The 26,447-nt window shown below is 50.2% G+C and overlaps 2 protein-coding genes across 10 annotated transcripts in view; one reads left to right on the top strand and one right to left on the bottom strand.

The window, feature by feature from the left end:
* The first annotated feature begins 846 nt into the window (after positions 1-846).
* Positions 847-14,244, top strand: ZNF34 (zinc finger protein 34). Of its 5 annotated transcripts, none has more exons than XM_053930123.1 (6): positions 847-893; positions 4,160-4,257; positions 6,561-6,648; positions 6,957-7,083; positions 7,489-7,608; positions 9,290-14,244. In XM_053930123.1, exons 3-6 carry the CDS (start codon positions 6,616-6,618, stop codon positions 10,648-10,650), a joined length of 1,641 nt encoding a protein of 546 aa, XP_053786098.1. In that variant the 5' UTR covers positions 847-893; positions 4,160-4,257; positions 6,561-6,615; the 3' UTR covers positions 10,651-14,244. The 5 variants fall into 5 exon arrangements, with proteins under 5 accessions (XP_053786098.1, XP_071078283.1, XP_045037671.1 ...); XM_045181736.2 differs by lacking the exon at positions 847-893 and adding an exon at positions 945-1,112 and having other exon boundaries at positions 6,908-7,083; XM_045181735.2 differs by lacking the exons at positions 847-893; positions 7,489-7,608 and adding an exon at positions 945-1,112.
* A 3,538-nt stretch (positions 14,245-17,782) lies between these two features.
* The window catches only part of ZNF250 (zinc finger protein 250), a 29,477-nt gene continuing 20,812 nt past the window's right edge, over positions 17,783-26,447 (bottom strand). The window contains exons 1-7 of one of the 5 annotated variants that reach the window (XM_053930108.1): positions 26,207-26,213; positions 24,256-24,348; positions 23,645-23,752; positions 22,764-22,855; positions 22,402-22,528; positions 22,100-22,213; positions 17,783-20,986 (exon numbers count right to left, since the gene is read on the bottom strand). In XM_053930108.1, coding sequence (XP_053786083.1) covers positions 19,671-20,986; positions 22,100-22,213; positions 22,402-22,528; positions 22,764-22,855; positions 23,645-23,752; positions 24,256-24,316 — 1,818 coding nt within the window. In that variant the 5' untranslated portion in view covers positions 24,317-24,348; positions 26,207-26,213 and the 3' untranslated portion in view covers positions 17,783-19,670. The other 4 variants (XM_053930109.1, XM_071222172.1, XM_024572423.3 and 1 more) reach the window with 4 other exon arrangements.

Here is a 26,447-nt window from a genome sequence, read left to right as displayed (position 1 = left end):
TTTTGTTCCAAACTTCGTACCAGTTCTGTCAAAGGTGACAACCATTCTGGTAGGCGCTCACTGTGCAGACTTGGAGGGGGGGAGGGAAGGCACTGGCTGGGAGTCTCCACAATGACCATTTAACTGCAGGAGATGACCACAATGAGTCCTGTGTGAGAACTGGTCACCTCTGGTTCTGAGGCTGTATTGCAAGGGCCCCTCCTGGATGATAGGCCTTCCCCTCATGGTCCAACCTCAGGCCCAGTTCTCAGCCTGCCCCAACTGCTCTGGGCAGTGAACCCAGCAGGGATAGGCCCAGTCACTGGCAGAGAAGGCAGGAGGGTAATGTTTCCTGAAGAAAAGTACGAATCTTGTAAAGTGTGGGGCCTTGCTTGGCCGGGAGACTGGCCATCATGGAGGGTTTGCTCTCTCCCCGATGGGTCAGGTGCGGAAGGAGGCCCTTGTCTGTGAGTGGACACCGGCTAACCGGCTTTGACCAGGAAGCCTCTCCTGCACTTCCTGGGTATCTCGTGGTCCTGGTGAATGGCTTGGTTCGCTGCTCTTGTTAGAGGAAGGCCTGGTCTGGTTGCAATGCCTTTCGTGACTCAACAGACAGGGTGTCACTGAAAATTACTAATATTTGTTAATCTTTGAAATCAATCACCAAAGCCTCTTACCTCAATTCTGAAGCCTGAGTCTCTAGGCTGCCTTCCCCAACCCCCAGGACAGCTATCCTAATTTGTTGCATTGTATTTCCGGCTCCTGGAGGATTCCGGCCACCGAGATGTGGAAAGTTTCCTAGAGCGGTCAGGCGGCAAGGGGGAGGGGCTTATGCCGCTTCCGGCTGGTTTTGATTGGTGGTAGGGTGGGACAGGCGGTCCCAGTACTGCGGTGGCTCTACTGCAGCGGCTGAAGTGAGTGTGGGACAGACTGGGCGGGGCGGGGCGGGGCATGGGCCGGCCTCCTGGGCACGAACAACCTCGGGCTGCTACACCTCCCCTCCTCAGCTCCCTAAAAGCCCCTAACCCTGACCAACCTCCGTCGAGGCCCGGCGTCCCCGTACCTGACTCCCCACGTCGCCCCTCGGGGCCCGCATGCTTCCTGGGCCCTGGTCGACCCAGCCCCGGCCCAAGGTAACCTGCCCCCAGGGTAGCCGACCTTTCCCTCTCGAAGCATTCCTCCTCCTCCAGGGTACCACACCAGGTCCTCCAGGTTCCTGGTCTTCACATTTGCTTCCTCACTTAGTCTCCAGGTCCGGGCACTTAATGCGGTCACACTACCTGCCCATCACAGTCTCCCACGCACCCCCATTGTCCCCCGTGAGCCTCCAGTGCCGCCCGTAGGCAGTCCCCAAGACTGTGCTCTGCGCCCACTTCCCTTCCCGGGTGCCCCAGGCGCTCCCAGACAGGTCTCTCTCAGCCACATTTGTTTCTTTTCCTCCTTTAGTTTGCTTCATGGTTTTGTGCGTTTAATATATATATTACATATTTTATTTTTTTTCACAAAAACTTTAAAATAGAAGGAAATATGGAATGGATTAGCAAACACCCACGACTGGGGTTGCCAGTTAACTTTTTGCCACGTTCTGTCAAGGCCCCTCCCCCTTTTTAATATTTTATTTACTTTTAGAGAGAGGAGAAGGGAGGGAGAAAGGGGAAGAGAGACATGATTGGTTGTCTCTGGAACGCTCCCACCCAGGGACCTGGCCTGCAACTCAGGATGAGCTCTGACTGGGAATCGAACCCGCAACCTTTCGGTTTGCGGGATGGCGTTCAACCCACTAAGCCACACCAGTCCGTGTGGATTTAGACTCCACGTGTAGCTAGGATCATGCAGTATTTGCCCTTCTGCGTCCAGCTTACCTCATTTAGCCCAATGCCCTCCAGGTCCATCCACGTGGCTGCGAATAGCAAGGTTTCCGTTTTCATGGGCGAGTGGTACTCCCGTTGTGTACCTACCACCTTATCCAGTCACCCATTGATGGGCACTTAAGCTACTCCCATGTCTTGGCCCCCGTGAGTAATGCTGCAGTGAGCATGGGGTGCAAGTATCTCTTCGAGCTCCAGACTCCATTTCTTTCAGATTCACACCTGGAAGCGGAATCGCTGGGTCTTAAGGCAGTTTTATTTTTAATCTTTTGAGGAACCACCATACTGTCTTCCACAGGGGCTGCACCAGTGTGCATTCCCGCCAGTGGGGCGCGGGGCTCCCCTTCCTCCGCATTCTCGCGTTGTTTGTGGGTGTAGTAGGAGTCTGACAGGTGTGCAGTGACAGCTCACTGGGGTGTGGATTTGCGGTTTCCTGACGATTAGCGATGTGGAGCATCTTTTCATGTACCTGTTGGTTATTTGCATGTCTTTTTGGAAGAACAGTCTATGCAGGTATTTGGCCCGTTTTTAAATTGGGTTATTTGGTTTTTTGCTATTCAGTTGTGTGAGTCCCTAATATATCTTAGAGATTCACCCCTTTGTCAGGTAGATGGCTTGCAGATGGTTGCTCCTGTCCCTTAGGTGCCTTCTCACTCTGTTGATGGTAGTTTTGCCGTTGGCACGTTTTCTTAAACCTCTACACATCTAGTGGTGTTTTTGTATTTTAAAATCTACACGTACCCTGGCTGGTGCGGCTCAGTACACCGAGCAATGGCCTGCGACCTGAAAGCCCGCCGGTTCGATTCCCAGTCAGGGCACATGCCTGGGCTGTGGGCCGGGTCCCCAGTTGGGGGCGTGTGAGAGGCAACCACACATTGATGCTTTTCTCCCTTTCTTTCTCCCTCCCTCCCCCTCTCTCTACAAATAAATAAATAATTAATTAAAAAATATCTACATGCATGTCATACTATTGATACTCTGTGTCTAACAGTCCTGCTAACTCTTACAACTCTGAGCTCCATCTGTGTGGCGATGTGGCTCATCCCTTTCAACCTACCTGCTCCCTGATAACAGATACTGAGGGTGTTTCCTCTTTCCTTGGAGACAGGCGTGTGGCGGAGTTCTTGCAAGTCATCTTGTGTGATTAGGGCACATGCCTAGAATTAGGTTTCCTGTTGGGTGTGCAGGCTTTCAGCTCCACTCGGTTGTGTCAAATGGGTTTGCCGAGTGACAGTACGGTTTGTACTCCTGGCACAGGACTCAGAGCCTCCGTGTTTCCGCATGTCTTCAGCATGTGATATCGTGAAGTCTTTATACAGTGTGGGGCAAAAGCAGGTTTACAGTTTAAGTACATGAAGCAGCTTGTTCTTATATTAATGTTTATTAATTATTGTATTATATTCCATACAAACAATTGTATATATACCTGCTTTTGCTCAACCACTGTTATTTCCCCAGTCTGTGGAGAGAGAAGTCTTGTTTTTAATTTTCATTTCCCTCATTTTTACTGACATTGAAAATCTTTTCAGATGTTTATGGACAATTTCTTTCTTTATTTGCAATTTAACAGGTCCTGTCCTGTGTTCATTTTTTAAGTTGAATAGTGTTTTTTTGGTATTTGAATATATTTTCTGTATTTATCTTTGTTATGTATGTTCATGAACATCCCTTCACTTGACATTTGGTTTTTTAATTTTTGTCGTGTCGTCTACCAAAGTGTTTTTTTTAAGATTTTATTTATTTATTTTTAGAGAGAGGGGAAGGGAGGGTGCAAGAGAGGGGGAGAAACGCTGGTCGGCTGCCTCCCAACTGGAGACTTGGCCTGCAGCCCAGGCCTGTGCCCCAACCGGCGACCCCTTGTTTCATAGGTTGGCGCTCAGTCCACTGAGCCACACCAACCAGGTCTTCATCCTGTCCTGTTGTAGTTTTGATTGCACAGAATTAATAGATTCATTCAGGGAGAGTTGACATTTTTATGATATTGAGTCCTGTTTGTGAACATTGTCTGTTTCTCCACAGGTCTTTTTAATGTCCTGTAACAAACTTTTATCATTTTGTCCATAAAGTGCTTACAGATTCTTTGTTAGCCTTCTCAGTTGCTGTATAAGTAGTGTTTGTGGCTGTTGTGAATGCTGGCTTTTGCTTGCTGATTGTGAGTATATCAGAGCAGTACTAATCACTCTGTACTGACCTTGTCTGGGGCAGTCCCGTCAAACTCTTATCACCCCAACAAGGGATTGATACTCTTGGATTTTCTCTGTGGATGATCTTATCATTATCAAATAATGGTGATTTTATCTATTCTCTTCCAGTCCTTATGGCTTGTGTTTCTTTTTCCACTGTGTGGAAACAGACTCGAATGCTTGGAACCCAAGGTCTTGGGCCACACCGGGAACCACTGCTGTGTGTGGTATGTACTTAGTCCCCTTTTCTGCTTTTCATAGTATTTCCTTTTTTTTTCTCCTCTCTGCGGCCCCTGCAGGCCCCCACATTGGACCTACCAGATGTTTGTGTTTTACTTGCAAGGAACCAATGCTGAGATGATTTTCTTGTTGAGATTATATTCTCATTCCTTTCATCACCTTTCCTTGAACTACTTTCTTATTCTGTGGCTGATTTCTTGTTGAGTGTTTAGATCGTTTATTTCTGTCTCTCTTGTGTTCAAATTTGTGCCTTAATGATGCGTGTTAGGCTGGTCAGTGACTCAGACTGTGAAAGAATTCGCAGAGAAGAAAGTATAAAGAGTAGAGTTTTATTTTATTTTCCCAAGAGAGGGAAAGGGCCAGGTGCGGAGAAATGCACCAGCCCTGAGGGGTTAGGGCTTTGGGCTTCTATCAGGGGATGGGGTGGTTGTAGAGCAGGATGTTTCAGTTGGGCTGCAACTTGTTTCTATGTTACCTTTGGGTGCAGGGTCTGGTCCAGTTGTTGTGGTCTGGCATGTCTTCCTTTGTAAGTTCCCAGGGCCTTTGCACCTTCAGGGTGCTTCCAGGAATTTTCTAGTCCTGAGCATAAAGGCTCATAAAACAATTAGGGTGCCTTAGCTAGTGTGACTCAGTGGACTGAGCGCTGGCCTGCAAACCAAAGGGTCACTGGTTTGATTCCCAGTCAGGGCACATCTGTGGGTTGTGGGCCAGGTCCCCAGCAGGGGGCGTGTGAGAGGCAACCACACATGGATGTTTCTCTCCCACTCTTTCTCCCTCCCTTCCCCTCTCTTTACAAATTAATAAATAAAGTCTTAAAAAAAATTAGGGTCAGTGATACTTTATGGGGTCCACACAGCTCTGGGAAAGAGGGCATTAGAAAGTGGCTTTTGTCCTATTAATGCCCATTTTTCCTTAGGGAGCTTTTGTTGCCATTTCCACCCTATATTCCATTTTTATGTTTTTCTTGGAGGGGGGTACTTTTAAAACTGTATTTCTAGTATAACAACAGTGTGGTCAGAGAATGTTTTGGCAAATGATGCAGCCATTGGAATTTGTTGACACTTTTTGGTGGGGGGGCCTGGTATGGGGTGGTTTTAAAAAATATTCAATGTACATCTTGAAAAACTGTGTATTCTCCATGCTTTAGGTGACATTGTCTGGTGACCCACAGGTTTCTCAGGGAAGTGTGGTAAAGTCTGTCACCCTAGGGAGGGCTGCCAGCAAGTCTTTGCTGAGTCAGTTAGCTCCGGCTGTCTGCATTTTGAAAGTTTGTTGATAGATACACACATTTGTGATGACAGCTTCTGGGTTTTATCTTTTTTTAATACACAAGGTTTATTTTTCTCGCTATAGTGATTTTTGCTTTCAGTTCTGTTTCGAGTGGTGTAAATATCACGAAACCATACACAGCAATGCCTAGTAAGCTGAGCAGCACCATGTCAGGCGGGGAGCCAGCACAGAGGAGTGCAGCTACGCAGCCCCTGGGTGAGCTGGGCAGAGGCACAGTGGTGCTACTGGGGTCCGGGTGCTCCCCCTGGGCAGGGGGCGAGGCCTGGGTGCCACTCCAGAGCTGAGCCGCTTTACTTTCCCTGGTGCTTGTCTGCTGTGTCTTGTATTCATCCTGTCTGTACTGCTTCCCCTTAGGTTACGTAGGTGCATTTCATGTGTCTGATCAAAAGGTCTTGTGCCTCTCTTGAGTGAGTTTAATTCTTTTATTTCTCATCATCTCTCATCCATGGGACTTGTTTCTACTAGTTTCTTATTTTTACCTTCTATACTTTGTCTTCACGCTGTGCCTTCCATTGATTTCTTTAAAAGATTTTATTTACTGATTTTTAGAGAGGGGAAGGGAGGGAGAAAGAGAGGGAGAGAAACATTGATTGGTTGCCCCTCTCATGCCTCCCAGCTGGGGACCTGGTCTGCAACCCAGGCAGGTGCCCTGACCCAGGAATCGAACCAGTGGCGTTTAGGTTGGCCCAATGACGTCCAACCCACTAAGCCACACTGGTCAGGGATATTGATTTTTTTTACATCTTTTTCCTCCTGAACCTTTAATGTGTTGTCTTTATCCTTTCACATAAAGGGAATAAGAATCTCTGTCCTCCTCCTGAGTGAGACAACTTAGTCTGCCAGAGAGGAGGAGGGGCAAGTGACCTGGGCAGCCCTGTGTTCATCTAGTGGGGCGCGGGAAGTTTGCTGGGAGGCCAGCTGTGTCATCAGGATGAGCAAGCCCTGAAGCCTCATGCAGGAGGGACCAGGCTGGGCCTCCATGTGTTCTGTTTTCCCTCAGCACCTGAGTGATTGGCTCATGCATACTTCCCCTGGGAAGCCCAGGGACCCATGTGATGGCAGCTCTGCACCTGTCTCCCGTGTCCCAGGTGAGCATTATCCTCCCTGGGTGATGTGAGGTCTCCACCCAGGGCTTCTCCCTCCTGCTCTGCCTTAGCAGATGCTGTCAGACATCTTTGGTCTGGGTGCTGAGCAGTGGAGTGGTGACCTTGGGACTCACCCAGCCACCCTGAGTTGGCTGGCTCAGCAGCCAAATGGTCAGACCACCCACCAGGCAGTGCTGGGGGATCAGGCCTGCAGACACCCTGTGCTGTGAACTGAGCATGCCTCTGCTGCCCCTGCCTCCAGGGCCCTGTCTGAGCCTCACCTAGTCCTGCAGCAGCCCCTGTCGTTCCAGGCCAAGGTGACTTTCGAGGATGTGGCCGTGCTCCTCTCCCCAGAGGAGTGGGGACATCTGGGCCCTGCTCAGAAGGGCCTCTACAGGGACGTGATGCTGGAGACCTACAGGAACCTGGTCTCCCTGGGTAAGGCCCCTTGCCAGGATGAAGCTTAGGGAACAGCCCTGGGCACTGAGGGCTCACAGGGGCTGGGCTGGGGACCTCATCCCTGGGCCCAGAGACAGGTTTGGTTCGTACCCAGGAGGAGCCCAGTGGGGCTCTGTCAGCCTCTCCCTCTGAACTCCTGGATAGACTCTCCCTGCCTCCGGCCCAAGGCAGATCGTTTCCCGGGGTAGCTGGGAGCTGCACAGTACTGGTGGGGCAGGCCCCTTGCCCTGCTGTTCCCTGTGCTCAGATCTTCATCTCCACAACCACCCTAGCCCCCCAGGGTGTCCTGACTCCCCATCACTCCTGCTCCTGCCCTTCCTCTCCCCCTGCAGGTCCCCATCCCCATGTCCTTGGCACCAACCTCAGGCCCCATCTCCTTCTCAGGAGCTGGACCTGCAGGTCCCAAGCCTGGGGTGATCACACAGTTGGAGCAAGGGGATGAACCATGGGTCCTGGACACGCAGGGTGCCAAGGGGAGCAAGCGGCTGGGAGTCGATGGCTCAGGTGCGCGAGGGGCTTGTTCCCTCACTAGTCACTGAACAAGCATTTGTGGGGCCCAGGGTATGCAGCTAATGACTGAGGACTTTGGTGGAAGATGCCTCTGGGCCAGTACAGCAGCTCTGGGAGTGGCCTCTGCTGAAACCTCCATCCGCCTGAGTGCCTCGGCGGGATGACCCTTGAACTGACTCTTGTAGGCAGTGAGAGGGGCAGCGTCATTGAAGAGGGGAAGGCATTGGGGTGTGCTGTGAGGGAGGGCTGGGCCCATGAGATCCTGGGGAGCCCTGCCCTCAAGAGCTCAGCACTAGGAGTGAGTGGGGTCATATAGGCCTCGTTGCTTCCCTGTTTCCCCATTCCCAGACCATTACAGGGAAGTGAGAGAAGACACATCACATCACCCCGTGTGCTGTGGTCCACACCTGCTGTCCCTGTTCTAGCCCTGTGTGGTCCATGCTCGTTACTCAGTGCGTGTCCGTTTCTGTGCATGGGAGTCTCCGTCGCTGCTGTCGCTGGAAGTGCCAGCAGGAAGGGTGTTCTCTAGTTTCACTGAAGTGGACCGTTCTGCCTCAGTGCTACCCATCTTGATAATGTCCTAGAAAGAAACTCCAGGTTCAAAGGACTTGAATTTCTCTTCCGTAAATTTATACATTTGAATTTAAATACTTATAGAAATGGGACAAACCTTGAGTTTATACAGCTCAGTAAATTTTTGCAAAAAGAAAAAAAAACATCCTGCAGATCAACATACGGAACGTTTCTGATTGCCCAGGAGCCCGTGGGGCCTCCTCCCTCATTTCCTGCTGCGCCCTGAGGTCCCTTCCCTCTGAGGCCTGGGCCCTGTCTGCTAGATGTGTGTGGGCATCAGAGCTTTAGGAGGATGTCTGTGTTGCGTGGAGTTTGTTCTGTACCATCGCGGTAGTGTTCTATTGTGAATGTACAAGTTATTTTCTGTTATATTGTTGAGGTCATTGAATTATCTCCATTTTGGGGTTGTTGTGTCTCTTGGCTCACTGACAACATGTTTTTAGTGGGTGTGTTCCTGCCCAAGGAATCGCTGAGTGAGTGTCTAGTCAAGGAGGGGAGGAGGGGCAGCCCGCTTGAGGGCACCAGGAAGCATTCTGGTTGGCATCTTGAGTTTAAGGTACTGGTGGCTCACTGGTGGCTTCTTGTGCCCCAGGAAAGAGCCCTGGAATGGGAATGGACTGCTGAGAGGGCCAGGGAACCCGGCCTCCGGGAGCATTGCCCTCCTCCTTGGCTGACACAGGCTTGGCCCTCTGCTCTCTTTGGGAGACAGCTGGCTTTCTTAGCATGGATTTGGGGTATTTTTAGGTGGCTTTAGACTTGCTTGGCATTAATTTCTTTTTCTTTCAGATGCCCTCCATGACCTTTGGGCCTCTCCGTTCTCTGTAATGAGGACGGGCATCCTACTGTCCCACTCTGGCAGGTCTTGGGGGCAGAAGGCAGACAGGAAGGGCATGGGTGCTGATCAGATCTGGGTTAAATGCTTGCATTGCCACATGACTGTGGCCCTGGGTGAGATTTTTAAGCCTCCAAGTTCCAGGCTCTTACCTCTGGAAGGTGTGACTTTGGGGATGGTGGAATTTGTACTGCACAGGTGGTCAGCAGCATCTTCGTACCTTCCAGAGTGAGAACAGGTGACCCCGAGATGTTCTGTTTGTTTTTTCAGCTTATGAGATCAGCACTGAGTACAGGGAGTTGACTTCAGGGGAGATGCTTGATGGGGCAGAACTGGACCAACTCAGGGGAACTGTTCCCCAGGGAACTGAACCAGAAGAAGCCTGTACACCAGCTAGGGAGTCGGAGGAGAGCCCAGACACGCCCATGGAGCAGGGAGGTCCTAGGCCAAGCACACTGACCAACAGGGAAAGCAGCCAGGAGTGTGGGGGAAGGCTCCAGTTGGGGTCAAGCCCTGTCCCTGATCAGAGACCTCACAAATGTGATATATGTGAGCAAAGTTTTGAACAGAGATCATATCTAAATAACCATAAGCGTGTACACAAGTCCAAACAAATGAATACAGTTCATGATTCTGAGGAAATCTTCAGTGCAGATGTAGTTGTTAAAGATCAGAAAATTCCTGCTGGAAAAACACTACATTACTGTGGTTACTGTAGGAAAGCCTTTAGGTACAGTGCTAACCTCGTCAAGCACCAGCGGCTCCACAGTGAAGAGAAGCCCTACAAGTGTCATGAGTGTGGGAAAGCCTTCAGCCAGAGCTGTGAGTTCATCCATCACCGAAGGATGCACTCAGGGGAGATCCCCTACCGGTGCGATGAGTGTGGGAAGACATTCAACCGGAGGCCCAACCTAATGAAGCATCAGAGGATCCACACCGGGGAGAAGCCCTACAAGTGTGGCGAGTGTGGGAAACACTTCAGTGCCTACTCTTCCCTTATTTATCACCAGCGAATACACACTGGAGAGAAGCCCTATAAGTGCAGCGACTGCGGGAAAGCCTTCGGTGACAGCTCAGTCCTCATCCGCCATCGTCGGACCCACACTGGGGAGAAGCCGTTTGAATGTAAGGAGTGTGGCAAAGGCTTTACCCAGAGTTCTAACCTTATCCAACACCAGAGAATCCACACTGGAGAGAAACCCTATAAATGTAATGAATGTGAGAAAGCCTTCATCCAAAAAACCAAACTTGTTGAACATCAGAGAAGCCACACTGGAGAGAAGCCCTATGAATGTAGTGAGTGTGGCAAAGTCTTCAGCCAGAGCACACACCTCATCCAGCACCAGCGGATCCACACAGGGGAGAGGCCCTACCGGTGTGGTGAGTGTGGGAAGGCCTTCCACAACAGCTCCAGACTCATCCATCACCAGAGGTCACACCACGGGGAGAAGCCGTACAAGTGCAGTGACTGCAAGAAGGCCTTCAGCCAGGGTGCTTACCTTACCCAGCACCAGCGGATCCACACCGGGGAGAAGCCCTACCAGTGCAGTGAGTGTGGCAAGGCGTTCCGACACAGTTCCAACGTGTTCCAGCATCAGAGGATTCACCTCCGGGAGGACCTCTCCACCTGACGCTGGAGGCCCAGGAGTTCTGCCAGGCCCTTCCCACAGCCCTGTTACTTATTGGCCTCACAGGGTTCGCCACGCTGACAGGCCTTTCTGTCTAATTTTTACAAACCTCTTAAACCAAGGCAGTGCATGCTCATTTTAGAGAAACTGAGGAAGGCAAGCAAAAGGGAGCCACTCCTGTAATCTCTCCCTTTTAGAAAAAGAAAATTCATCACTGCTGACTTAGAGTATTTCCTTTGAGGAGGGCGTTGAGAGGTATGTAAATGTTTTAAGAGAAAATATTGTTAGGCTTGTTATTGCAGCATCCAGGACCATTACCTTTGCTCTTTCCTCAATGCCAGAGAATTCACACTGGACAGAATTCCACATATTTACGTATTGCAAATTTTAAGAAATTAACACCATTCATACTTTTCTGTATACGTAATAGATGATTGTCTTTTTATTGTGCTAAAACATACATAACATAAAGTTTACCATTTTAACCATTTAAAGTGTACAATGCAGTGGTATTAAATACGTGCGCAATGTTGTGTAACCATCACCACTGTCTGTTTCCAGAAGTGTTCTGTTGTCCCAGACAGAAGCTCTGTGCCCATTAAACAGCGACTCCATCCTCCCCGCCTCCGTGCTGCTGGCAACCTCCATTCTATTTTCCATCTCCGAATGGACCTGTTCTAGGTACCTATGCAAGTGGATTCATACCATATTTGATACTTATGTCTGGCTTATTTCACTTAGCATAACAAATGTCCTCAGGTTCATTCATGTTGTAGCCTGTATCAGAACATTATTCTTTCTTTTAGATTTTATTTATTAGAGAGAGGGGAAGGGAAAGAGAAAGTGAGAGAGAGAAACTTTGATTGTTTGCCTCTCACATGCCCCCAGCTGGGGACCGGGCCTACAACCCAGGCATGTGCCCTGACCAGGAATTGAACCAGCAGCCTTTTGGTTTGCAGGCTAGTGCTCAGTCCATGGAGCCACACCAGCCAGGGCTAGAACGTTATTCTTTTTTATGGCTGAATAATGCATCATTGTTTATAGCTACTACATTTTGCTTTCCATTTACATGTTGATAGACACTTGGGTGTTTCTGCCTTTTAGCTGTTGTGCGTAATGCTGCTTTGAACACGGGGGTACAGGTATCTGTTTGAATCCCTACTTGCAATACTTTTGGGTATAATCCTAGGAGTGAAATTGATGGATTTTTAGGATAAATGTATGTTTAACTGTTTGAGGAACAGCCAGACTGTTTTCCATAGTGGCTGTACCATTTTTACATCTCCGCTAGCAGTGCATGCAGGTTCCAATTTCTCCACATCCTTGTCAATACGTGTTATTTTTCATTTTTTTAAATAACAGCTCTCCTAATGGGTTTGAGTTGGTGTCTCACTGTGGTTTTGTTTGCATTTTTCTAATGACTGATGATGTCGAGCACGTTTTCAGATGCTTATTGGCCACTCCTATGTCTATTCAGTTCCTTCGCCCGTATTTGAATTGGATTCTTTTGGGTTTTTTGTTGTTGAGATGTGGTTTTTTATACATGTTGCATAGTAAATCCTTATCGGATATATGATTTGCAAATATTTTTTCTCGTTCTTAGCTATCTACTCTCTTGATAGTGTCTAAGTTCTGTGTCTTTATTAATATTCTCATTTTGTTCATACAATTTTTGATTTTCTTTAGTTTTTTTCCCATGGTTTCCTTGAGGTCATAGAACATATTTAAGACTGTTGATTTAAACACCCTAATTAACAATTCCATTATCTGGGCTTTCTCAGGGATGATTTACGCCAAATTCTTTTTTCCCCCCTGTGACTGGGATGTTTCCTGCTTCTCTGTATATTTTTTTGTTGTTGGGAACTGGGCATTTTGAGTGTTATTGAAAGGGTTTCTCAGGCTCCGCTGAGGAAGAAATGCCCATCAGCCACAAAATCAGGCAGTACGGAGCTTTACTGGGGTTTGCGCTCCCGGTGAGATTCCCCGGTCCGCAGAGCGGGGCCGGGGAAGTCGCGCCCAAGCAGGGCATATGGCGGGGTTTTATGCACCAAATTCCGGTTGGCTCTCTTCGTGGGGGCTAGGGATTGGTCTTCTTGAACAAAGTGGCAATCCATCATTGGTGGTTCCCTGGTTTGACATCAGCCATCTCTTCCCGGTTGTAGTTCGGCTGCCATTTTGTCCTACCCGCCCATCCTGACAGTTACGTTGTGGCCCCTCCGGAATACTCAGCCTTCTACCCCCAGGCATTGCCGAATCTTGCTTGTTGAGGGCTGTAGCCACCTATTTGTGACTTTGCCAAACTTTCTGCAGTGTATTCTTTGATGTGTGTGGTTCCTGAAATTCCTGTTTTCATTATCTGTGTGGTTATCCAGTGATCTGAAAAAGATTTCCTTAAATGTCTGGCTCCCACAGGAGGAAGAAACAAGTATTACCTCCTTAATTCCCCTCAGCAGTGACAGAAGTGGCAGCCAACCCTGTATCAGCCCTTCAGTGATCAAAAGTGATGGTCAGACCTGGCTAAGTAAGTCAGTTGGTTACAGTGTCGTCCAGATAGCTAAGGTTGCGGGTTTGATCACTGGTCAGGGCACATACCGGAACCAATGAATGCATGAATAGGTGGAACTGTTACTGAACAGACCCGTGGGGCAGGGGGGCAGGATACTATTACCGAATGGACTCTCCCTTCTCCCAGGTTCATTATTTGATTTTCAAATAATGCCTTGCCCGCTGCCAGGGATTTGTAGCTCTCAATGCCAGACATTGGTGAAAAGGAAAGGAACTATTTATTCAAAAGTTATACAGACTTATAGTAATGACTTAATGTCTTTGTTAAAAATCCCAAAGTCTCTTAAAACACCCACAAACACACAGTCCTTCCTTCCCCCTTTGCCCAGTCCACGCCAGTCAGGGGTTCTTCCCAGTAATCTCTGCTCGGTTGGCAGGCCTCCCGCAGTTCCCAGCACTGTCAGCTGTGTTGCTGGGATCTCCAGTTCTCAATCCAAACCTGTGTGGCACTTTCTTCTGGCCCCCAGCAAGAGTCCTTTCACCCCTTTCCTTCCCGCAGCGTCTCTCCTGCATTCTTCTAAACTGCTAAGAGAGAGCTCTGCATCACTGCTACATCTTGCTTTCCAACTTCCTAAGGGAGTTGGAAAACTCCCTTTTGGGGCAAAGGGAGCCCCAAAGCCACATGGTTGCCCCTCTCGCCAAAGCTGCGGGGTTCCGACCCTCATGGCTGCTGTGCCTGGGTTTAAATCCTGGCTTTAAATCCCAGCGCCTGTCTTCCTCTACATCCCCATTTCCGACTTCTCCCACAATCAGCTACATCTGTCAGCGTTTCCGTATTTTTCCAGGTTCTGGGCTGCCATAGTAAATCCAGGTAGGCATGGCCCAGTGGCATGGAACCAGTCGTCTCCAAGCTCTCACACAGGCGCTGTAGCCAGGGGGAGCTGCCTCCCAGTTACATCCTGGGTGGAAGTCACTCCCATCTCCCTGTCTCACAGCACAGCCACAGCTGTTTAACATACCCGTGAAACCAGTCAAAGGTTACGGATATGTTAAATGACCGTTCTAGAGGTTATCTGCAAAACTGTTGCTATGTAAAATAACTCAATGGCCCTGCTCCAAGTGTCCCATCCCCCTGTTCAGACTTTTTGGGGGTGAGGACATCCTATATTTTTAATATTTCCTGGACACCCTGAGTTCTGGACCCCATTCAAATCCCTCTTTTGGGGGGCCCTGGCTGCACCCTGTTACAGAACCCCCCCAAAAAAAAATTGATGTCTCTCTCCCACCTCTTCCTCTCTCTCTCTAAAATTAAATAAAAAGTGTCAGTCAACCATGAAAACTCACTGATATTTGGAGGACAAGATCCTTACTGTTCTCCCTGACTCCAGCAAGCTGCACCAGGAATACAGGCCACCATCCACTTGTTTGGATGGAAGGTGCTACACTAACTGGAAGTTCATGAAATTTGCTGAAGTTGAATGCCCCTTCTTCAGTCTCGCCTGGGCTGCAAGTATTTGACGAATCTCGGGAGTTCTACAATAGCTACTTCAGATGGTTCCTGCTGCTCAGTAGTACTTTTTAGGTGGAGGGACAGGTTCCTGGGCTTCCTATTCTGCCATCTTCTGTGACTCTCTGGTAATTGCTTTAATTGATTAATCAATTTACTGGAATATTTATTGCGCAACTAATCATTGAAATCCTTAAGATGAACTGGATGCTGTGACAGCTGCCCTCCTGCGTTTAGGTGTTGTTCCTTCACAGAAGCCACAGCTGCATCTATAGTGTGTGATTTTCAGATGCTTCACGGGACCAGTCCCAGTGGCATTTTGTCACGTAGACCTGGCCCTCCCGTTATACTACTTCTGCTTGGTGGGGTAGCTCCACTTGCCGCAAGTGGACTTCTGAAGGTGGCAGGCCCTCAAAGCACCGCGACATCTATAATAATTGACTTAATTTATAATGTATCATTTGGACATATTCCACAGTGACTAGTTTCAGGCCTTTAACTTAATTTTTAAAATTATGTCTTTAGGTCCTGGCTGGTGTGGCTCAGTGGATTGAGCACTGGCCTGTGAACCAAAAGGTCACTGGTTTGATTCCTCTCAGGGCACATGCCTGGGTTGCATACAGGCCAGGTGCTTCTCCCTCCCTTCCCCTCTCTCTAAAAATAAAAATAAACAAAATCTTTAAAAAAATAAAATCATGTCCTTAGGGTATATTCCTAGGAACAGGATGAACTTTTTAAAGGACATTGTTGTATATAATCATGCAAATGTTTTCCAGAGTGGTTGCACCTAATATATAATGTCACCAGCACAGCCTTCCAGGACGCACCATTGACTAAGAACGGTCTGAGCACACAGCCTCCCTGCACTCCACACTGTAATGTGAACCTCCGCCTGCTAACTGAATGGGCACGACTCCGGGGCTGGCGTTGCACTGGACTGATGATGCGGGTAACCCGCATTTCCTCATGCTGGTTTCAGAGGGAGTCATGCCCGTCACTGCTTTTTGGCCCAGATGCTCTTCCATTGGGTTGTTTGTTAAGAACCTCTGTTCTGGGGCCCCTCATCCCATCAGCCTAGATGTTCCCTGAGCCAAGGGCACCCCAAGTGACTGTGACCTCCTTGAAGGGAGCACCAAAGCCCTGGGTGGGAGGGCTGGAGAGGGGGGCAGGGTGGTGGGGCAGTGCAGTCTGAAGCATATTTAATGCTATAGTGTACCTGGAGAGGAAAATTTGCATTGTGCAAAACTAGAGAACATGTTTTGACAAGGTTTCTGGGCTGCTTGTTTTGGGTTTAAGAAGGCTGGTGACATGAGTTTGTGACATTTTTACAAGGGCCAAGATCAAGCCCGTCTTGGGAGGTGGGCGGTATGGGCAAAGGGCACCATGGGTTCTAGATGTTTCTGCTGGGCTATCGGGCAGTCACTCCTAGGCAACTGGTGGGCTGACTCTTTGTAGCTGCCCTGTTGTCTCTCAGTGCACAGAAGGGCCTTCAGGAGCAATGTCATCTCAGACTGTGGGCTGCTTGTTGATTAATAATTGTGGATGGCTCTGGGAAGCTGGCAGTGAGTCAGAGCAGCTGGTGGGGTCAGAGGGTCAGAAAGCTGAAGCCCTCGGCTTATCTCAAGTCAGCATCCTCAGATGAAAGGTCACAGCACCTATCCTGATGGGCACAGTGAGGCAGATGGGGTCATGCTCACAGTGTGCATGCTTGGTGCCATGACCTAGATCTTGTGCCTGATCCTGTGCACGTCCCAGGACAGAGACCCAGGCAGGACATTAGATTTGAGCCAGGTCACTGGAGCTGGATCTGGGCCCTGTCCTCAGGACTGGGACAGTCCAAGTGTGCCCCCTAGGCTTGCTTTTAGTCCCCCCTGGATATGGGTGTGTGGCCTCCATGCCCTGACCCAGCCTGTCCCATTTTCCTGCATGTTTCCTGTAGCTGAGAGCTGAGCCTCTCCAAGATCCATTGGGATTATGGGATGTTCGGACAACCTCCTCATAGGGATGATCGGCTCCCTGGCAGCTGCACCTGTGCAGAGTCCCATGGGCTCGTAACATGGTCACACAGAAACTGAATGCTGGGCTGGTCTTTCTGCAGTGATTTCATTTCATTTTCACAGTGACCCCATGACATGGATGAGAACCTGAGGTTAAGAAAGGGAAGTGACTGGACTGAGGTCACAGAGCAGTTGGAGGCGGGCCTGGGCTCCAACCCACTCTTAACTACCAGTTGAAGAAAGGACTGACCTGACCTCAGGAGAGGGCTGGCTTTTGCCTGATAAATGTTTGCCTGCTAACAGGTGATTTTATGGTGGGGGCATGTTTGACCTCTGTTGGGCTGGAGTCTGAGGTCAGTCATGCAGGCGGTCAGCTATGTGGACATCACCAAGCCAGTAACAACCCTGGATGCCAAGAATGAGGTGAGCTTTGCTGGTTGGCAACACCCTGTGCACACTGTCTGTACACATCAGAGCCAGGAAAGAAAAGCGGACCATGGCTTCCCAGGGAAAGAACAACAGAATCTCTGCACTTGGTACGTGTCCTGGATTCAGCCCCATATGATCCCTTGGCCGATTGACTTTAATGTCTGTTCCCTGCAATACACAGTCATCATGTTGTAGCAGCTTTCAGGGTGAGTTCTGAGTCCATGTAGCAAATTATTGCACTTAAGGGTGATGTTGGTGACCTCAAAACTTGTGATGGTGTTAGAAGTGAAGGCAAGTCTTAGGGACCCCTGAACTTCACACACCTGCATTTCTCAGCTTGGGAACTTCTATGCATGAAAACAAGTCAGGTGGACCATAACAGAGAACCCCCCCCAGTACCACCCCTCTGACCTTCCTCTGCCCTGAGTCAAATCCACGCTTGGGAAAGATCCTCCTGGGCCTCCACTACAAGGCCCTCTGTGTGGAGTGTCCTGTGGTAGCTTAGCTTCCCCTGCTTCTCTCAGGCTGCCTGGCACCCGTGCAGCCATCTTCCTCCAGAGATGGGCCGTGCACTGTGCCCCACACGAGGGACATCGTATGGTATTACTGGCAGCAGCGGCAGCAGCAGCAGCAGCACCCCCACCAAAGCACCCCCTCCCCATCCCTTCACAGCTCCGTGTGCTACAGAATACCCATTCCTAATTGCTTGTTTGGAATTGGCACACAAGCCTTTTCCAGATTTTCCCGGTTGTATTTTCCTTTATTATAGGAGACACTTATGCCCAAGTTACTGTTTTTCCTTCACCCACAAGTGTGTTCCACGCATTACTGTTTTATTGGGAGGTACATCAGGCTATACAGTTACACAGAAAAAAATTTCAGGTGGACTCAAATGTTCTCCAAATAATAAAACATTTGAAAAGAATTGTCAAACTCCTGCTAGTTATGAGAAACACTATGAAGAGATTTAAATACATAAAATGTGAAGAGTTCAAAATAAAAGTATTGAATGCTGCTGACAAGTCAGAGCTGGGAAGTAATGGCCAAGAAGGCAGTTATCAGGGTGCGGGGACCCCAAAGGTCATTTTGGCCACTTCCAGTGGTGACCACCATATGGACCAGCAGGTGGTGTGCTACCTCCTGCTCCAGGGGCAGAAGTGCACAGCCTGCGAGCCTCCCCAGGGACAGGGTGCCAAGTGCTTACCTCCCAGCTCCATGGACACCGAGCCTGATGCTCACCAAGAGGTCCACAGCAGCTGGTGCAGGAAAAGGCAGAACAGTATTCTGTACACTGGGCACCACAATTTAATGTAACTCTTATCCTCATCCTGCCGGGAACATGACTAGTTCTAACTCTCCCATGGGATTAGGACTTGTGCCCAGAGTAATGGCGGGCTGCGGGAGGCAAGAGCGAGGGCCACAGCTGCCTTCCGTGGGACTGATGGACCCCTCAGCAGTATCTGCACAGGGAGCATGAGCTTTTATCTGCATCACAGCATGCTGCTGTGGGCCTCAGGGTCAACCCCTAGCTCTTAACTTTTCCTGAGAGATGGATGTTTTAGAGAAAGAAGTTAAAAAAAGTAATAAACCAGGACCATTACAGCATATGACAATGGATAATATACTCTTGGAAACAGGAATTAAAAAAAATGAAACAACAAAATCCTTCAAATTTAGAAATAAGAATATTTGATAGGAAAAAGCTATTTGAGTTTGAGAACTTTGTTTTGAAAACACACACCAAGTCTTTTTCGTAATGTCTTTTGGAAACACCCGTGTGTTGAGGCACCCACTCGGTGTTGCAGCCATGACACGTGGGCCTGAGCGGAGCTCCCTGCCTCCACCCAAATGGGGCCCAGATGCCCAAGCCATCCCATGATTTCTGGGGCACAGGGTCTGTTGATCATAAGGTTGAGTTTTGAGGAAAAGATCCATTTTTTGAGTTGAATTTTTATTAAAATGTTAGGACATCCTTTCTGACCTTGAATAAAGGTAAAGCCCCAGATAAGGGTTTTATAAATTTACATAGTTTGCAATGTTTACTTTTCCCCCCATACAAAACAGGAGGTTCCACACACTTAGGATTTCTAGCCACACTACATGATGCTACTTCATGACACTTTTCAATAGCATTTTGTCCACACAGCACTTTAGTGGTTTAACAAGATACTGAAAATAGTCCAATATCCTAACTTGAAGTGCAATAATTGGAGTAGCCACTGTTTTTCAGAAAGGCATGAAATATACTAAGAAACCTTTATTTGGAATGTAAGAAAGTTCTTATTGTGACAGTAATCCTTGCGCCTTAACTTCCTTTAGTTTCTCATCTGAAACTACTTAATGTTGAAGAATTATGGCTATCTTTACCAAAATCCACTACTATTGTGATCACTCTCCAATACAACCTCCAAGATTTTGAAAAAAACAAAACAGGCACCCTCCGAAGTTTTTCCCACAGGAATGACAAGCTCAGTGCTTCTCCCTGGAGTTATTTTGTGACCCTCAATTACCACAGGGCTTCTCCTGAGCTACAGGCTTCCTGGGTCTGTGTGCCTGAGTGTGAATGACTCTTGTGGCTGCTCAGGTCACAGCTTCCTGTGTACCTTCTGGTGCTGGATCAGGTGTCCGTGTTGGTTGAAGGCACGGCCACACTCGCCGCACTCATAAGGCCGCTCACCCGTGTGGATCCTCTGGTGCTGGATGAGCACAGAGTACTGGCTGAAGGCCTTCCCGCAGCGGCTGCATTCATAGGGCCTCTCGCCTGTGTGTGTCCTCAGGTGCACAATCAGTGTGGCTTTCAGGCTGAAAGCCTTGTCACACTGTGTGCAGCGGAAGGGCCTCTCACCAGTGTGGATTCTCTCGTGCTGGACCAGAGACCTGCGGGCGCTGAAGGCATGCCCGCATTCGCCGCACACGTAGGGCTTTTCTCCAGTGTGCACCCGCTGGTGCTGGATTAGGTGGGAGTGTTGCACGAAGGCCTTGCCACAGGCGTAGCAGCCGTAGGGCTTCTCCTCAGTGTGGATCCGCTCATGGTTCATCAGCGTGGAGCGGTGGCTGAAGGCCTTGCCACACTCTCCGCACTCATAGGGCTTCTCGCCTGTGTGCACATTGTGGTGCTGGATGAGGACTGAGCGGTCACTGAAGGCGCGCCCACATTCGCTGCAGGAGTACGGCTTCTCCCCGGTGTGCACCCGCTGGTGCTGCAGCAGGGTCCTCTTCACGCTGAAAGCCCGGCCACATTCTGCACACTCGTGAGGCTTCTCCCCCGTGTGCACCCGTTGGTGGCTGCGCAGCACAGTGCTGTGGTTAAAGGCCTTCCCGCAAAGCGGGCACACATAGGGCCGCTCCCCAGTGTGGATCCGCTGGTGCTGAATGAGGTGTGAGAGCTGAGTGAAGGCCTTGCGGCACTCGAGACATTCATGGGGCTTCTCTCCTGTGTGGATCTTGTGATGCTGGGCAAGGTCTGAGCTCACACGGAATGCCTTCCCACACTCGTTACACTCGTAGGGCTTCTCGCCTGTGTGGATTCTCCTGTGTTTGCTGAGGACTGAGCTCTGGCTGAAGGCCTTCCCACACACCCCACACACGTAGGGCTTCTCCCCTGTGTGGGTCCTCTGATGCTGGAGAAGGTGGGAACTCCGACTGAAGCATTTCCCACACTCGATGCACTTGTAGGGTCTCTCCCCACTGGGAGTGGCCGGCTGCCGAGTGAGCGGCTTGCTTAGGCTGGAGACCTGACCTTCAGGGGGGCCCATGGGGCTTGGACTCAGACAGAAGCCCTGCTCAGGTTTGTTACTTCCTTGATCAATCCACCCGGGGGCTGTTTTCCCCAGAATTGTGGATACGTCCTCTGAAATGAATGGCTTCAGACTATTTTGGTTTTCTCCCTTGTTCTCACATTCTGCAACAACACATCCAAGGGAAAAATGTTAAATGACAGCCCACTCAAACTGCAGCTCAGGTGCACCTCTGTAGGTGGCTTTGCTGCCAGGGGTGGCCAGAGGTGCAGTGCACTTGCCTGGGTGAGCTGAGAGAATGGGAAAGCACGACAGTGTGAAGCAGGACATGTGCACAGGCTGAAAGGTCCAACCTCTAACCTGAGGTCACTCCTGTGTGAAGTGCACCCATGGCCACGGCATCAGGTGACAGCCCAGTGAGGCCTAAGCCCTGCCTTCCCTGGAGTCCGCTGTTCACTGGGCTCCCAGAGGCCATTTGGAGCAGAAATAAATGCAGTACGACCCACAACTGCGAGGAGCCCTGCCAGGCGGACACAACACACCACACAGCCTAATCCCAGAGACACAGGCATACACACTCGTGTGGGAGGGGCTGTGAGCTCTTCCTTGTATAGAGTGCACTGCAGAGGAGACAACAAACAAGACTAGGCCAGAGATGGGGCCTCTGGGGAAGCCATGAGGATGGCAAATTTTATCTCAATAAAACAGGAAAATATCCATCTCATCTTTGTTGCTGATGAACAGAAGTAAAACTGAATGTATCTTCAGCAACGTGGGTAATTGCTCTTGTGAATTCTAATCAATCTTTTTACAAGTAGACAATCATATTATCTAGAAACAATATTCTTCTTCTTTTTCCCAAATCTTTTAGGTTGTCTTGTTTTGTTTTCCATGTCTCTTGCCTTACTTAGTGTGTGAGCCCCCAGGACGTTATACAGACATGGGGATGGCAGGCTCCCTTGCTCATCATCTTAAACAATGTGCTTTCGGCCTCACCATAGGGTCAGATTAACCTCCCTTCCACACTAGGGTGCTTTGTTCTTTTCTGCACGAGCCAGGGAGCCCTCAAATTCTGCATGTCCCAGAAGGATAGGGACCTGGCAGGGCATAATCACCACAGGTGTGCACTCACCAACACATGGCCTCTCCTGGCTCAGCCCCGCCAGCCCACAGGCCCCTTTGCTGGGAGAGGCCCAGGAGGAAGCCACTCCTGAAGACTCCTGGCCACTGGGATGTGCTCAGCCTTCCCTGTAGGAGGGCAAGCTCCTCTCACTCACCTGAACCACTGCTGTCCAGGCCCTTGCTCTCCTTGGCCCCATGCCCCTCCAGGACCCAGGGCTCTTCTCCTCGCTCCAGTTGGGAGATCACGTTGGGCTTGGTCCCTGGAAGTCCTGCTCGTGGGGAGGGAAGGTCTTTTGTTTAGAGCACTCCCACCCAATCTGAGCAGTCTGTGGGTGCAAGACAGAAAGGACCAAGCTCCCGTTGGAGCTGAGCACCCACAGGAGACCCCAAGGCCACGACTGTATAGCCCTGCCCCCGGGGAAGTCCACAGACAGACTGGCCAGCTGAGGGGCCTTACCCAGTGAAACCACGTTCCCGTAGGTCTCCATCATCACGTGCCGATAGAGGCCCCTCTGAGCAGGGCCCAGCTGGTCCCACTCCTCCTGGGAAAGGAGCACGGCCACATCCTCAAAGGTCACCTTGACCTGGAAAGGCAGGGGCTGCTGTAGGTCAGGCTGTCTCCACATCTGAGACAGAGTAGGTGCAAGCAACATGGGGTGAGGTGTACACCGAAATGGGGGAAAGCCTGATGACACCTGGGGCACCCTGGGAGCTGATGGGGTGACAGGAAGGGGCCATGGACTTCAGGGGATGTGCTGATGCTCAGGCTGCCACTGGGCATGGGAGGAAATGCAGTTACACAGGCCTTGGGCAGCTTACCTGGGGTCCTGCTGGTGGTGGCAAGAGCCTGGCTGCTGCCATCGCCCGGTCTACTGTTGTTTGTCTCTGAGGAAGACGGAACTCAGAGAAGCCTGTGAGGATGGGGAAGAGGAGGAGCACATGAGGAGCCTGGTCTTGCTGCGCAGACCCTGACTTCCCCGGGGAGCCCTGCCCTCTGCAAGCTCCAACCCTACTGCTCAGGAGCCACAGAAACACAGCTCCTAGGCATGGACCCAGGAGGTCACAACTCTGGGATGCCTGGGGACCTCTGTACACTCAAGGGCTCTGGGCTATCCGCCCTGCTCACGTGGCCCGGCCCACGGTCTGCCCACGAAGGCCTATGCGAGAACATTCCCACAGGTGCCAGGTAGCCATCAGGTCTGGTGGGGGGGCTAGGCCAGGCTGCCCCAGAGACAACCCCCCAAAGAGGAGAGTCTGGGAAGGGACAGCTCTGCTCCAGGCACATACTCCTGTGGGGACCCCACCCCGTGCCCTGCACGCTTGGCCTGACCATGACCCTCCATGGCTACTCTGACACCTCAGCTATGCCTGGTTGTGCCTGGCTGCCCCAGTGCCCATGGGGGTCTGGGTTCTGGTAGAGTGAGACTTAGTGCCCCAGAGATTTGGTCTAAACATCTGGCAGGTAGGCCTGGGGGTAGGTGGATTCTGGACAAGTTAAGCTGAGGTGTCTGTCCCACCAAACTGCTAGAAAAAAGGGACCAGGAGCTGTTCTGACAGGAGGAGGGCTCCCGTCTTCTGGAATGAGCAGGGGGATCTGCGATGGAAGCCCAGCAGGCAGATCACCTTGGAGAATTTCACAGTAAAGAACAGTCATCCTTCTGGAGAATGCTCCATGGGCCAGCCAGAGGGGGCGCCTTTACCTGTTCTCTCTGTACAACACCAGGTGTGTGGATGTTTGTCCAGAAGGCACACACTGAACTCACTGCCGCTGTCCCTCTGTTCACCAGAAATGCCCATTTCCCCCAAACCTGTGTGCGCGCATGCAATACAACTCTAATTAGAATCCCAGTGGTAGTCTTCTGCAGGATGAAGAAAAACACGGATAGGATCTAAAAAAGGGACTGCAGAGACGCAAAGAGCTTAGAGTTTAACTTTTATTATTATTATTGTGCTTTGTAAGCTAAGTTTTAGGAATGTAACATCCTTATTGGAGTTCCTGATAGTCTTTTTTTTTTTTTTTTTTTAAGTTTAAAGTGAAAACGTGAGTTATTAGTGAAGCATTGAGACGGAGAGTAGGATACTCCACAAGCAGAGCAGTCATTTCTGATGGTCGTGATGCCTGTCCTTCCAAAGACATCACCCACAGTGACGAGCTGTGACAGACACCCTCAGTCCCTGGGCTAGGCAGCTGCACAGCTCCCAGATCTCCCTCCCTTCACCCACATCCCCCTGCTGGAATGCCCTGCCCCCTCACGTCCACTGAGCCCACACTCCAGAGTGTAAAACCACCCGAAGAAGCAGCAGCGCGCACCCCGGTGTGAGCACCAAGTACAACGGGCAACCTTCCGGAGTAAGTGACCACAAATAGGCATCCAAGCTGCCAGCTTCCTTATACCAGCAACCCCTAATCAGAAAACATAGGGAAAATGTTCTAGTCACAAATGGCAAAGAAACACACTGAGCACACACTTAGAAATGTGATGTCAATCCTGCCCACTACAGCCACAAAACCCGGGCCAGAGCCAGGTTGGCCTGGATGAGAAGAGGGCTCAGGGACCGAGGAGCAGGGCCCATCTATGGTCCAAACTGCTGAAACAGAGATGACTCAGTAAATGTCACCAGGGCAAAGGGTTCAGTGCTTTGGGAAAAATGAACCCACCTTTACAAAAAGCTCAACAAATCTCCCAGAAAGTAAGTAGAACAAAGGCAAAAAAACAAAACAAACAAATAAAAGAGGACAAAAAAAATAGATAATCTCATATACGGAAAGTCTAATAAATCTATTATGCTAATTAATGAATAGGAATTAAAACTTAAAATTATATCATAAATAACTTGAATAAAAATGCAGGTAAATTTTCATTAATTTCGGTAAGAAGGGCTTTTCTAAGCAAAATAGCCAAAGCAAAAAGGCTGGGGGACAGATCTACATGAATTTCAATATTTATGTACATCAAGGACACCACAAAATGCAGAAATGGGTCCAAAGACATGTAAGAATTTAATACACAACAGCAGTAGTTTGCCAAATCAATAAGATGAATTATTCAGTAAGTAAACTTAGAAATTACATGATTTAGAGAAAAAGAAATGAAGCTGGATTCCCATCCCAGTTCACTCCACACCAAACCAAATTCCAGACGGATCCAGAGAAAAACAAGAATTTATTGTAAAAATAATTTTGGTTTGGGAAAAGCCTTAAAACACAGACCCTTAATGGGAAATATTTGATCATTAAATAATTGAAGTTTTCCACCTCAAAAAAACACCAAACCAGAACGAAACCATCATTTGCGAAGAATGTTTTCAACGTATATGGGAAATGTGAACCGGCGGATCACAAAGGAAATACTGAGGCTAAAACACACGAAAGTGCCGACCTCGCCGATCATCCGAACGCAAACTACAGTCTGGCAAGAACGCGGAGCTTAGGAGATGAGGCCCCAGCTTCGACCTTGTCCACCTCCCAATCACCCCACACGGCACCAGGCGTCACAGTCCGTCGAACGCGCGGCCGACAGGGCAGTTCGCAGCAGAGAAAACCCAACAAACGCCCCAACCTCCTTTTAGCTTAGAAACAAAAAAGCGCACGTATATCCGGAAACAACACAAAGCAAACCAGCCAGGGCCTCCTCCGCGCGCACTGCCGCTCGTCGCGGAGGGTGACTGTCACTTTTTTTGTTTTTCTGACATGCTCGTATTTTTTAGAAGATCATTCCATATTGTCTACTACAATATTAAAAAGCAAATGCAAACAAGCAAAACATTTGCAAACTGTGAGAAAAGGTTGGTCTCATTCATTAAAAAGGGCTCTTACAAAGTCACTGGGAAAAGACGGCGTCGGAAGGAAACGCAGGGAGGGTGTGAGATCCAGAGGCTCGTTTCTGCTCGCCGGCCCCCTAGGCGGTTTACGGCGAGCCGGGGGCCGCTCGGAGCGCCCCCCGAGGCTGACCACCCTCCCCGGGCATCCGCTCCCGCCCTCCCAGCCTAGACCTTGCCGAGACCCCCACACCCCTCCAACCCGCCAGGGCTGGCCGCCCGCGGGAGGGGGCTGGGGCGAGGGAGAGGTTGAGGGGAGGGGATGAGGATCTGAGGTCCGGGAAGGGGGCCACTGCGCGTCCTAGCGGAAGGGTACCGGCGAGGAGGAAGGGAACAGTGCGTGCTGGAGGGGAAGGACCAGATCCGGGCGGAGGCCGCGTCGGCACCCGCGTAAGTGAGGGGAGAGGGTCGTGGCCCGCAGGCGCTAACCGGCCCTGACTCACCGTTCACACCGCAGCCTCACGCGCTAAGGGGCGGCAGGCAGCAGCGCACTCGGACAAAGGGGACGCCCCGCCTCGTCTGCGCATCTACCAATCCCTTGGGACCCCCGCCTCCTCAGTCCCCGCCCACTCACCTAGACCACCAATCCTAGAGCGCAACATCTCCCTGGCCGGCTATCGGCCCCGCCTTCCCTCCGGCGCCTTCGGCCTAACGGACGGCCGAGCTGCGAGCTCTGCAGCCAAG

This window comes from Desmodus rotundus, chromosome 8 (assembly GCF_022682495.2).
Source record: "Desmodus rotundus isolate HL8 chromosome 8, HLdesRot8A.1, whole genome shotgun sequence".
NCBI classification, from domain to species: Eukaryota; Metazoa; Chordata; class Mammalia; order Chiroptera; family Phyllostomidae; genus Desmodus; species Desmodus rotundus.
The sequence above is the reverse complement of the archived record's forward strand: the minus strand, read 5'-3'. Positions and strand labels throughout refer to the sequence as shown.

Coding starts and splice junctions, on each gene's coding strand:
- ZNF34 (XM_053930123.1), top strand. CDS start 6,616: ATGGCAGCTCTGCACCTGTCTCCCGTGTCCCAG. Junction 6,649..6,956: donor ACCTGTCTCCCGTGTCCCAG/GTGAGCATTATC, acceptor CTGTCGTTCCAG/GCCAAGGTGACTTTCGAGGA. Junction 7,609..9,289: donor GCTGGGAGTCGATGGCTCAG/GTGCGCGAGGGG, acceptor TTGTTTTTTCAG/CTTATGAGATCAGCACTGAG.